The sequence below is a fragment of the Ictalurus furcatus genome, chromosome 18 (genome assembly GCF_023375685.1).
Source record: "Ictalurus furcatus strain D&B chromosome 18, Billie_1.0, whole genome shotgun sequence".
NCBI classification, from domain to species: Eukaryota; Metazoa; Chordata; class Actinopteri; order Siluriformes; family Ictaluridae; genus Ictalurus; species Ictalurus furcatus.
Window position 1 is genome coordinate 17,969,417 of NC_071272.1, and position 13,788 is coordinate 17,983,204.

At 38.5% G+C, this 13,788-nt stretch overlaps 1 protein-coding gene across 1 annotated transcript; it reads left to right on the forward strand.

The window, feature by feature from the left end:
* The first annotated feature begins 1,725 nt into the window (after nt 1–1,725).
* Nucleotides 1,726–13,331, forward strand: LOC128622719 (V-set and immunoglobulin domain-containing protein 10-like 2). The gene is made up of 13 exons (XM_053649422.1): nt 1,726–1,897; nt 4,644–4,994; nt 5,761–6,036; nt 6,226–6,501; nt 7,556–7,867; nt 8,838–9,098; nt 9,180–9,473; nt 9,751–10,062; nt 10,146–10,427; nt 10,539–10,814; nt 11,034–11,297; nt 11,428–11,718; nt 12,628–13,331. The coding sequence occupies exons 1-13, from the start codon at nt 1,726–1,728 to the stop codon at nt 12,936–12,938; spliced, it is 3,678 nt and encodes a 1,225-aa protein (XP_053505397.1). The 3' UTR covers nt 12,939–13,331.
* The last annotated feature ends 457 nt before the right edge of the window (nt 13,332–13,788 follow it).

The following is a 13,788-nucleotide window of genomic DNA, read 5'->3' on the forward strand; positions in this document are numbered from 1 at the left end:
GTTAGTGTTGGTACATTGCTGTGGAAAAAGAGGAATAAAACACTTCGGGACATGCTGTTATTGTAAAATAATCATCTTAAGGGTGGTAATGCTTTGTATCACAGCAACCAGTCATTGCTTATTTTCCTATAACAGCACACCAGCAAGTATTTTAAAACAGTTTAAAAATATAGAGAGCGAGAGAGAGAGCGATGGAAAATTACACACAGTTGATGAAAAGTGAGAGGAATATTCAGTGTCTTACTTTAAAGAAGCCAACTGAAATTCTAGTACAGTAATTTGCAGTAATCAGGCTTGGTTGTGTCTAGTCCAGCTGAATCCCATTATGAATGCAGTTTCATAAATTTGGGGAATTAGTTACTAGGGGGGCAAATACATTTTCACACAGGCCCAGTTGGTATTGGATAACTTTTTTGTTTCAATAAATAACACTACCAAAGGTTTAATGAACTTAGATTTGATTTATTGCAATATTATAATAGGAAATACAGTCATGTGAAAAAATATGTACACCCCATAGAAATTGTTGGCTTTTGTGACATATTTGGATAAGCAAACATTTGATCATCCTTGAAATAGTGCCTATTAATGAATTTGATATACTTGAATAAAACCACAAGGAAAATGAGCTTTTTCAATCATTTATTCAACAGATCAATAGACATTCGTGTGTGGAAAAAGTAAGTACACCCTTGCAGAAGCTAGTATTTCCCAATTTAGCAGAAATAACTTCTTGTAGGCGTTTTGCATAACTGTCCACCAGATGTGCTGGAATTTTTGACCACTCTTCCATGTAATAGTCTTTCAGCTGCAAGATGTTTTAGGGTCTTGCATGTACTGCCTGTTTCAAATCCCCCCACAGCATTTCAATGGGATTAAAATCTGAGCTTTGATTAGACTATTCCATAAGCCTCCATTTCTTCTATTTGAGCTATTCCTTGGTGGATTTGCTAGTGTGCTTAGAATCATTATCCTGTTGAAAGGTCCAATTTCAGTTCAACTCCAACTTTCAGACAGATGACCTCACATTATCTTCAAGCACTCTTTGATATGATGCAGAATTCATAGTTGAATCAACGAATGCAAGCTGTCCAGTCCCTGAGGCAGCAAAGCAACCCCAAACCATAACATTTCCACCATCGGTTTGGGCTGAATGTGCTGGGACGGCCAGTCCTGGAAAAATTGGCAGTCGTTTGAAATCTGCACCATTTGAAGATGATTTTCCTTACAGTGGAATGATGTATTTTTAATAATTTGGTGATCTTTTTTAAATCCCTTGCAAGTCTCATAAACCTTACAGAACTCTTTAGATCTTGGCATGATGACACCACACACCTCAAGAGTAAAGGGAACACCAGACACGGGATATGAGAGAGGTATAAATAAGACAGGTTCCACCTGCACTCTCTAAGCAGGTTCTAACTGCTGGCACCCAATCTTGAACACCTGATTCTAATATTATGGATTTGAAAGTGTGATAAATGTAGGGGTGTACTTACATTTTCCATGTGACTGATCTGTTTTTTTTTTTGTTGATTTAAATTGTGAAAATTACTACAAAATGTCAATTTTATGTGTTATTTGATAGTGTATGAACTTTATTAATAATCAAACTTTATTAATCTGTTTCAAAGAGGATCAAATGTTTGCTTCTCCAAATATGTCAAAAAAGCCAACAGTTTTCATGGGTGTACTTGTTTTCACATGACTGTATAAGCTAAAATTATGTTAAACACCCACCCACATAAACACCCACACAAGCACCCACACAAGCAACACACATACACAGCCACCCGCCCACCCACAAACAACCACCCACACACAATAACCCAACACACTCTCTCTCTCTCTCTCTCTCTCTCTCTCTCTTCATCTATATCATCTAGTATGTTCAGGGGCACTCTTGCCTGGATAATGAATAACACTGGTAGTAATATCTCAAATATGGGCAAATTTATTATTAATTATTAAGTCTATTTATATTTGGCCTATTTATTATTTATATAGCCCATTTTTGTACCATTTGAGATGGACTGACCCTATAGAAATAGAAAAATGCCCATTAGCCACAGATGAAACAGGTTCTTGGCTGAATATTTTTCACATTCATTAAAAGGCTTAAATTGATATATGTTTTCTAGTGTTACAAATAATACTGAACAAAACAAGACTTGACTAATAATGGTCTGCTGTCTAATCCTTCTCTATGGCACATAAAACAGCTTCCCATACATACAGTAGGTATACAAATATTATCTATTAAAGGAGTTCCATTAAAACACATTTTTTAAAAAGCATACATTTTATTTGGAATGATTTAAGGTTTCTGGGAAATAAAGGTTCCTTGTCAACAGGGTGATACCATCAACATATTTAGTACATTTATTGCATATGTTTTACCTAAAAAAAAAAAAAAGCACATGTGGTGTAAAAGGAAAAGTACAATTTAGTACAGTATAGAGTGTGTATATGTCCAGTGTGTGCTTGCTGCATTTGAAGGAATGTTAGCATGACCATCCATGCCTCTGTCTTCAATAATGAACAAGCCATCCTCATGTCATCCTAAACCCTGGCTGTATTCCTGTAGCCAGAAATGAGGATCAGTAAATTATTTACACTATATCAGCTCATGAAGTCTAGATTGGCTCATACTCGGCTTCACCCAGACTTCTAGACTGACGGATGCACTGTTTGGACATTATTTCGGTTTCTAAGTTGGATTTCCGGTACTGAAGATATGCGTCATGTCACCATGATACAGGGACTGTCTCATTTCTCTCTACCTATTTTTATACTTCCTCTTCTGCAAGGTAAGATGTTTACTGAAAGTGTTGACCTTGCTGTCTTTTTTCCAGAGGTCACAACTAATGCCTCAAATAAAAAAAATTACAATATGCAACTATTTATTATAGAATAAAGAATAAAATAAAACTGCTTACATGCGGCATCTTGCAGTGTCAGACTCGAATTTCTGTCATTTAACACCCAGAGTCAATCATGTGATATTTGATCATCAGTTATTCTTAATAACGGTAATAACCAGAGCTAATTTAGACATCCTTTGGTGAATTTTGTGGGATGTAATTATTACATATATAATTATTGATATGTAATTGATAAAATATTAATTCAGACACCTTTGTGTAATATAGAACAGAGGTGATGAAGTTCTTTACTCAAGTAAAAGTACAATTATTTTTTATTATAAGTAAAATATCTGGTAGAAAAGAAATAAAGTACATCTTCAGTTTCTTCACTCAAGTTAAAGTAGAAAAGTGTAAACTCTTGAATTTACTGAAAGTACAAGAAAGATTCACAAAAGAAAAAAGCACCTGTCGTATATAATACACAGAGTTTAGTCACTGATGGTAAATTAGTGCCCCTCTAACCAAGGAATCAAGGAACGTGGAAAAATAATAGTTAAGGGTAACTAGGAACGTTATGCCTAATCTCTTAAAAGTTAGTTAGTATCATAATAACTCTGATGATACAAACTATCTGAATGCTAATACAGTACAGTAGCTAGCTGTCATGATACAAACTCCCTTGATAAATACAGTCTTTATAGTAACAACTAGATTACAGATTATAGATTATTTTTCTTCATCTTTTTATTCTTCTTCATTAGATCTCAATTTTAGATTTGTTAGAAATTTAGACCAGAGTAGACCAAAACTATATGATTACAGTTCAATGTAGTGATGTTTGAAAATGTAGTGAGTAGTCTATTGTGTCTAATACATGAACTGAAATTTAAACATATTAGGTGAGATAATATGTAAACATATTAGGTGTGTAAAGTACAAATTTATGACATAAGACTTAAGTAATTGTACTTTGTTACTTCCCACTTCTGATGTACTGTGTACTGTAAGCCAGGGATGTCCAAAATCTGGCCCCAGTACATATGCCGAATACAGCCCATGGACAGATATTAACTGGCCTGTGGCTTCTCTCTTAGAATGTATGATGGGTGGCCAGCCAACACGTTGCAATTCTTCCTTTCACCTGACGATGGCAACAGACTGTGTTAGCAAAGTTAGCTAAATTGCATTATAGCCTTTTTCCTCTGACTAAACCTGCATATTAATTTATTAAAGCATATCTAGTCATGACTGGAGACAAAAAGCACAACGTTACAAGTGACAAGGGGCGATTTCCAAAGAGCTGGAAAGAAGGATACTTTTTCATTGAGAGGCATAGCAAATATGTATGCCTCATATGTCAAGAGACTGTTGTGTTAATTAAAGAATTTAATATCATATGACATAAAACAAATCATGGGTGATACATTTTAAAAGTATTCAGAGAATGAAAGGGCAAAGAATCTGATGCAGTTGGAGGCAACTTTTTAGCATGTTACCACTTCACTATCCTAGCACACACAGAAATCATCCTTAACTTAAATAATATAGTTATTGTACCTGTACTATGAGACTCGATCACGCTCACTTTATATTTTACATAATCTTGTCATTAGAAACTTGTTTAAATTAGGTTGATCATAAGTTTTGATGAGAAAAGTAATATTTTTATGTGAACAGTTTGTCCACACATTCCATTTTTATTGTACTGTGTTCAGCTACAGTATGTTGTTCCATAAATCTTTGTGTGTATTTCCTAATAAATCCATGTTTCCTCAGGTCTGGATATCACAGACCCTGGGCAAGTGGTGTACAAAGAAGACACAATCAGCGGAGTGGTGGAACATGAAGTAACCCTGAAATGTGGTCTCAGCCTCCCTGATATCTACATCTGGAGCTTCACCAAACCAGGCACGGAGACGATTCGAGCCGTGGTGTATAACTTTGGAAAGGGTCCAAAGCTTCAGCAACTGGCCCAGGATTTGGGTGACCTGAACATCAGCAACAGTGCCTCTCTGTACATAGAGAAGCTTCCTTTAGCAGCAGAGGGCTTATACACCTGCCAGGCTCTGTATGACACTGCTGAAGGGGCCAAGCTTTACTACTACTACTTGTATCTGCGTGTTCTAGGTTAGTAATGTTCTAGTTTAACCAACAGCAGGTAATATTTTTGTGTGCAAGTATGAAAAAACATATATAATATATCAGACATCTTTAGTGGCAATTTTTGTTAGCATGACGCTTACAGAATAGATAGCATCTATCAGTTCTTTGGGGAAATTGCAGTAAATAATCAAAACAATTGCGATTAAAATTTAGACAAGCCTTATCCTTCCTCCAATTGACCAACCACCCCTTCATTTGAAACTACGTAAAATAAAATTAGTTAAATTGGGTGATTTTTTTTGGCATGCAAGGGCAGTGGTGGCCCAGTGGTTAAAGGCTCTGGGTTACTGATCAGACGGTCAGGAATTCAAATCCCAGCTCTGCCAAACTACCACTGTTGGGTCCTTGGGCAAGGCCCTTATGTAAGTCACTCTGGATAAGGGTGTCTGCCGAAATGCCATAAAAATGTAGTTTAGTTCACCAGTCTCCAAAACAAGGCAATGCCATTACTACTTCAGCAACCTCAGCGCAATCTAATAATTTGCTACACAAATACTGTTGATGGCTCAATTGACCAGACTTCACCTTAGATTTTTCAGGATGGAGGAATGCAAAAGGTAGAATAAAGGTAAAAATGGAAACTTGAAGGTTTTCCTAAGCTTTCTTTAGTACGATATCATTATTATAGGTTTAAAACTATTTAAATGTTGCATTAAGAAAGAATCCAGCTCTACTTCAAAACCACTCATTGTTGTTTTCTCCACTGACTTTTCCATGGCTTCACCTACAGTGCCAGTCTCCAAACCATATGTTTTAAAAAGTGACTCTTCAGCAGTTGAAGGTTTGTCACTTTGGATGCACTGCAGTCTGGAGAATGGCACAGAACCCATACACTATATCTGGGAACAGGAGAACAGCATTGGGCAGGTCAGCATATTGGCTGAGAGCAACAGCAGTCTGGTAAACATAACTTTGGTGACCCGCAACCACACAGGTTGGTTCAGGTGCCTGGCCAGGAATGAGGTCAATGAGCAGTGCAGTGACTGGATCTGGATAGATGTCTTATGTGAGTTAAAACTGTCATATCACTAAACATTTCAGATGCCTTTTTGTTCTTGTTATCTGATGCAAAAATGAATATGTATAGGATATATTAGATTTAGCCCATTTTGGGGTAAAGGAAGAATGTGAGTGAGTGACTATTGAGCTGCTGCTTATTCAACAAATTTTTTAACCACTACTTTTATGCATTTAGTTGGACCTGATCTTCCTCAGATTGATGGCACAACATATTCAGTAACATCTCAAGGATATTCTGTCCTGGAAAAAAGAAACATCTCCCTCATATGTCAAGCCTCCTCTAACCCTCCCAGCCAGTACATCTGGTTCTACAACAACTCAGAGATCTACTCTGGACCACAGCTCACCATCACCAACATCCTACGTGTAGACACAGGCCACTATACCTGCCTGGCCCAGAACACTTTCCTTAACACACGTTCTAAAAAAACCATCACTCTCACCATCTACTGTGAGTTCTACAACACACTTTTGTGTCCATGAAGCTTTTGTGTTTTCATCGTTACATGCCATTATCCAATAACATGGAGTGGTTTCCATTCAGGCTTAAACCTAAACAAACACACAGGTACACTCTTAGAAAAAGGATTAAATTAAGAACCCTAAAGCATTCTTTGGTCTGTCCCTCTGGGGAAATCAGAGAGAGTTCCAAGTAAGAGCCTTCTTAAGAAACTAAGAACACTTAAATATCCAAATAGCTGTTCTGAAACCTTTTTTAATTTTATTTTTAAATCCGTGAAGTCTAGAAAGGCTATGATTGTGCCACAAGAATTTGAGAGAAGGTGAAGACAGATCAGATTTAATTTGTAGATGGGTGGAATGTGATGTCATAAATTCTGTGATTAAAGGTTATAAAGTAAAGTAAAATGTAGTACATGGTATGTCTTACAGTATGGCATACATCTTTATAACTAAACTGGAGCCATCTGTATCTACACAGATACAGTATACAGGTGCATCTAAAGAAAATTAGAATATTGTGGAAAAGTAATTTTTTTTCCGTAATTTAATTCAAAAGGAGAAACTTTCATATATTCTATATTTATTACACATAAAGTGAAATATTTCAAGCCTTTTTTTGTTTTAATCTTGATAATTACAGCTTACAGCTCATGGAAATAAAAAAAAAATCCAGTATCTTAAAATATTAGAATAAAGAATTTATAATACAGAAATGTCGACCTTCTGAAAAGTATCTTCATTTATGCACTTAGTACTTGGTTGGGGCTCCTTTTGCATGAATTACTGCATCAATGCAGCATGTCATGGAGGCAATCAGCCTGTGGCACTACTGAGGTGTTATGGAAGCCCAGGTTGGTTTGATAGCAGCCTTCAGCTCATCTGTATTGTTGGGTCTGAAGTCTCTCATAGATTCTTTATGGGGTTCAGGTTAGGCTTGAAATATTTCACTTTATGGGTAATGAATCTAAAATATATGAAAGTTCCGCTTTTTGAATTAAATTACATGTACCCTGCCCTGTTAAGCAGTGGTCTTCTTCTCATAGACCCTCCAGATGGTGTGCCAACTTGTTCCATCTTCCCAGTGAAGAACTACACTGACCTGGCTCTCTTCTGCTCATGGAAGGGAGGTTATCCTCCAGCTACTCTCAAATGGAGTCCATATGTCAATGGAGAGAATGGACAGGGTATCACTAATGTCACTCAGATTCAACCAGGTCTGGAGACTGCTAACAACTCCGTATACACCTGCTATGGCTCACATGTTGCACTAAACTTCAATCAGACCTGCAGCACAAGGATATGTGAGTATGGGGTACATTGGTATATATATATGTTTCCTTTACTTATGAAAAAAAGTCTAGACTTCTGAATTGTGTAATCATAGAACCACAAATAGAAAAGGGTTGCAAACAAAATCATCCCTCCATCAAGGTACAAGAAAAACATGCATCAGCATTCTTTTCAATACTAGCACCTAGGTGGTGGAATGAACTTCCCCTGGTTGTCCGAACAGCTGAGTCACTGGCTGTCTTCAAATCAAGACTAAATACAGTTCCTACCTCTTCACCAAGCACTTGAATTAACATTTATTTACTTTATTTTAAAACCCCCTTGACATAGTTTTTTCATGGGGGGCATGGTGTCTTAATGGTTAGCACATTTTCCTCACACCTCCAGGGTTGGGGTTTTATTCCTGCATCTGCCCTGTGTGCGCAGAGCTTGCATGTTCTCCATGTGCTTCGGGGGTTTCCTCCCCCAGTCCAAAGACATGCACTGTAGGCAGATTGACATCTCCAAATTTTCTGTAGTGTGTGAATGGTTGTGTGAGTATGTGTGCGATTGGGGCTGTGATAGGCTCCTGGGATAGGCTATAGGCTTCCTGTGACCCTGTGTAGGATGTACAGAAAATGGATGGATGAATGTCTTTTCATTACATGGTGTACTAAACTCGCCCTAACAGGGTTTTGGGTCAATGGTATTTTTAGCTCCTGACCTACTGAACTAGCATGAGGATGTGTTTTTGAGATGACAAAGCACTTGGTTGCTCTGGATAATGATGTCTGCAAAATACTATACTATAAACGTAAATGAAAAATAATTGTAACTAATTTTCTCTAACTAGCTTGAATACCATCTATGGAAACAGAGGTTGAAAGAGCCTCCAACATACTGGTCATCAGATTACCCGGTTGACTGAAAACAGAAGCATTTCTGTGGAAAACTAGCTTAATCATCTACTTTGCCAACAGACAGAGGCTCCAACATACAGGTCATCAAATCACATCGATGACTGAAAACTTCCAAGCTATGTTTATTGTTTCTTAGGGCTGCCAAATGGAGAACCCCAGTGTTCTGCAAACTCTAGCCATAGTAATGACTACCTGACATTGTCCTGTTCATGGGAGGGTGGATTCCCTCACGCTCTGCTATGGTGGGCTTCCAGTTTTGGAGAGATGCAGGGTACATCTAAGGAAGCCACCAACATCTTGATCCTGAATTCAAGTGCAACGTACAATGGCAAAACCTTTGTTTGTCATGCCAAGCATCCACTGGTTAAAGAAAGCAAGCAGTGTGTGATCAAATTGGGTAAGACCTGCTCAAAATGAATATTTAACTGACATTGTGGTTTACGCCTGAGCTGTTTTTAAATATATCTATTTCATTTAGAGATGCCAGTGTTGATGACTCAGCGCAGTGTGGTTTCAGTGTATGAGGGCAATGATGTTCAGCTCACCTGTATTCTGAGCAATAACTACCCACCAGTCACAGAGGTCACCTGGTATAACAACTCAAATCAGAATGTTGGTGAGGCACCCAGGAAGTATGTCCTGCAGCAAGATGGTGCCTGGTTTAACCTGACAGTGAGGGAGACAGACATCATGGTGGACAGTGGACAGTACTGGTGTTCTACTGCTAATGCTGTTGGAGGAGCAAAGATTCCCATTTTGCTTCTGGTTATGAGTGAGTGGTTTGCAAAATTACACTGGATGGTTTAATCATGGGCTGATTTGTCATACTTTCAGTTTTCCATCAGGGTAATATTTGGCTTATCCATTCACTAGACATCCAATGACCTTGTGCTGATTGCTCTAGTCCTGTATGTCTATAGTGGCATGAATCTTGTGTAGTGTGTTGAGGTTTTCTGTCATTTGAGTGTGATCTGTTGTATCAACCTACCTGTTTTCATTTCAACTATCAAACAAGTCAGTGACTGGATACTAATCTCATTGTGATTCAGGACACCCATTGCCTCCAAATGTAACAATCAGTAAGCTCATATACAGTGGGCGCCAGAGAACAGATGTTAATTTGGAATGGCTAATTCAGACAGATGCTAACCTCACTGGGTTCTTCATCGAGTATCAGAGGCTTCCTGTCCCTGTAGGAAGGAGTGATATTGCCTCCCTCTGGCAAAAAGTGGCAGAAATTTTGAAGCCCAGTACCCGCAGCTACCAGATCACCAATCTGGATCCAACCAGCAAATATGCATTCCGTGTAACAGCTATCAATCACCGAACCGTTGGAAATCCTGCAGAGGTCATGAGTCCAGGTGAGAACTGATATGGCACCTAAAACTTGATGAAAAATGATTGATTATCAGTTACTACATCAGCAGAATTTACTATTTTAAAGCGTCAGTTCCAGTTTCTAAGCCATACATCATGCTGAGTGACTCGTCACCTCTGGAAGGTGCATCAGTGTCAATACGATGTGACCTGGAGAATGGTACAGATCCTATTTACTACTTCTGGGAACAGGAGAGCCGCAGTGGTCTGGTTACAATATTGTCTGTGAGCAACAGTAGTCTAATTAACATTACCTGGGTGACCCGTAACCACACTGGCTGGTTCAGGTGCCTGGCCAAGAACGAGGTCAGTCAGCAGCGCAGTGACCGGATCTGGTTGGATGTCATATGTGAGTGAGAGCTGACTATATTCGCCACACAGCAGTCCTTTTGTCATTTCAATTATTGATGACAGTATATACTTTCTATACTATATATTAATACTGGTCTATTCCACTTAGATGGTCCTGACTTGCCTCAAATACATTCCTTTGGCTACTCGGTCACAGAGATGGGATTCTCAGTCCTTGAGAAAGAAAATATCTCCCTTATGTGTCAAGCCTCCTCCAACCCCCCCAGTCAATATGTCTGGTTCTACAACAACTCACAGGTCTATGCTGGACCACAGCTTACCATCACCAAGATCATCAGAATGCACTCAGGGAGCTACACCTGCATGGCTCAGAACACTTACCTGAACACTCACTCCAAGAAAACTATCACAATCATCGTTTATTGTGAGTGCTACTACATACTAATTATTTATTACTGCCTATGATTTTGGTTCTTGAACTGCTACACTGGAATACACTATCTGTTAGAGTTGCCCAGAAAGCAAATATAAGTCACTGTATAGTATCTGTTTCTTAATAACCTGGTGTTTTGTGATACTTGTTTGTGCATTTCTTTTTCAAGCTTACCCATGTTGTATCTTTCCCATCTTTTTGTTCATTCAGATCCACCAGATGGCATTCCATCATGTACCATGATCCCAGCTAATAACTACTCTGACCTAGCTCTCTTCTGTTCCTGGGATGGAGGTTACCCTCCAGCTACATTGAATTGGAGTCCACATGTGAATGAGAATGGAGACAATGGAGAAGTTATCACTAATATCACTCGAATTCAGCCAGGGTCTGATACGGCTAACAATTCGGTATTCACCTGCTATGGCTCACATGTTGCACTAAACAGCACCCAATCCTGCAGCACCAGGACATGTAAGTGTAGGGTCTATGAGGTAATCTGAATTTATTAAAATGTTTTAACATAAAGTGAGTCAAATATTGGCTTGGCTTTTGACTTCTATAAAACATCACATAATCTGATAACTCTTCAAAATTCCACCTGTTTTTCATACAAATATCATGTGGTTCTTAGGGCTGCCCTATGGAGAACCCAGGTGTTCTGCAAATTCCAGTCGTAATAATGAGTACCTAATGCTTTCCTGCTCCTGGTATGGTGGTTTCCCTAAGACTCTGCTGTGGTGGGCCTCTAGTTCAGGGGATATGCAGGGCACATCTGAGTTACATACCAGCACTCTGGTCCTGCGCTCCAGTGCTAACTACAGTGGCAAAACATTTGTTTGTCATGCCAAACATCCACTGGTTAGAGAGAGCAAGCAATGCGGTTTAAAATTGGGTAAGCCTTATTTATGGCACTGCTCAAAATAAGCAAATATTGGTTGTCATAACATTATACATCAGCACTGTTTAATTCTTGAATCTGATTGGTCAGAAGGTGTTGATTAATTTTCTATAACAGGTTGCTCTGACTGTCATTTCAGCTGCCAGGTTTATAATAATGCCCTCGTTCAAATACATTATCATTTCTATTTAATATTTATGGAAGGAGTCTCCAGTGTCAGTACTTAGTAACATTCAGTAAGTTTTCTTCCATGGTAAAGTCTTCAGAGCTTTCAGACATGCACTTTCTGTTTTCTCAGTAACACAACAAGCTACAGCTTTTTTTGCATTTTAGTGTAAAGAGAGGCTGACAGAATAACCGTTTATAGCTGCCATAAGTGATAATATGAACTAACATATTTCATTAATTTGTTAGCATTTGTTAGCATTATTATTAGCAGTGTCAAATTGCTGAAGGATAAAAGGAATAATACACTTTGGGACATGCTGTTATTAACATAAATAAAAAAATAATAATAAACTTCAGGGTGTTCTGCTTTATATTAGGCTACATTACACCACCGCATCATTGCATTTCTGTAATGTAAATCTCTCCAAAAGCGTCTAACATATGGTGTAAATGTAAAGGTAAATGATTATTTTCATACAACAGCATGCCCTGGGTGTCTAATCCCTTATCCCTTACACAACGTAAAGCAGAATACAGTATACTGTAGTAGACTTTTGAGATATATCTACAGTATTCTATAAGCCTTGAATTATTTAAGAGTCAGCATTTGGCTGATTTGATCTATTTTTGATATAAGATACAATATCATCAAATCCACTTTGAGGTTTCTACTCTATTATTTTTCAGTTTGTTCATCATTCAACTTGAGATATTCCATATGCTTCTCTCTTCCAGAGGCACCAGTCTTGATGACTCAGCGCAGTGTGGTTTCAGTCTTTGAAGGCACTGATGCTCTACTCACTTGCATACTGAGTAAAAACTACCCCATGGTCACAGAGATCACCTGGTACAACAATATGAAGCAAAAGGTGGGGGACAATCCCAGGAAATATATCATTCAGCAAGCTGCTGGATGGTCTTTGACCGTGCGACAGACAGATGGAATGGTGGACAGTGGACAGTACTGGTGTTCTGCTACCAATGCTGTTGGAGCAGCAGAGATCCCAGTCATGCTGCTGGTGATAAGTGAGTGGTCTCCAATTTAATGTATAGTTACAGAGACATGGTTTTAATGACTTCAATCGCTCATCTTCACTTTAACTGGGCAGGTTTGCAGTGGATTTGAAGCCTATTCCGGGAACACACCCTGAATAGGACACCAGTCCTTTGCAGGGCACCACACAGACTGTAATTTGCTGCTGTTGTCAAGCAATTGTTTGATGCCGTACACAACAGTGCTCCACCTTTGTGCACTCGCTGAGTGTAGGCTCATGGTTGAGAGGCAGAAATTTGCTCAATAGTTGCTGCAAGCCCTTTATAATCGACCAACTGGTGTGCGAGAGCTCGGGAATTACAGAGCAGGGTTAAAGCAATAGAAATATGCACACACATGTTGCAGTGTTAGACCATAAGCACATCATAATGAAACTAAAGCAGAATCCTGGACATTTTCTAAAATTTTGAAATCCCGACCTGACGCTTTTTTAAGGTCCGCAAAAGAGGACGTGTCTGGGAAAAAGAGGATGTATGGTCACCCTAACAAAAGCATTTCAGAGAACAATTTCTGTTTGTTTCTACTAAATTAACTTTGAACAAAATGTATTTGTGCATGCTCCAGGAGGTTGCTCATGTGAGCCAGAACTGTAATTAAGCAGCTGTCTATATTGTGTTATGTTAAAAGATTAATTCTTTGGTTTTAAATGAAAAAAAATTGTAATCCTGATAGTATTCCCATTTTTTACAAAATGTTCCTGTAATCTGATTACTTTGTTTTTGATGTAACTGTAACAGAATACAGTTACCAGTTTTTTGTATCCTGTAACACTGTTACATGTATTCTGTTACTCCCCAAGCCTGCTGGTTCAGGCCTAAACTCCTATTACTGTTTGTGCAGAG

Coding starts and splice junctions, on each gene's coding strand:
- LOC128622719 (XM_053649422.1), top strand. CDS start 1,726: ATGTTAAACACCCACCCACATAAACACCCACACAAGCACCCACACAAG. Junction 4,995..5,760: donor CTTGTATCTGCGTGTTCTAG/GTTAGTAATGTT, acceptor CTTCACCTACAG/TGCCAGTCTCCAAACCATAT. Junction 6,037..6,225: donor GATCTGGATAGATGTCTTAT/GTGAGTTAAAAC, acceptor TTATGCATTTAG/TTGGACCTGATCTTCCTCAG.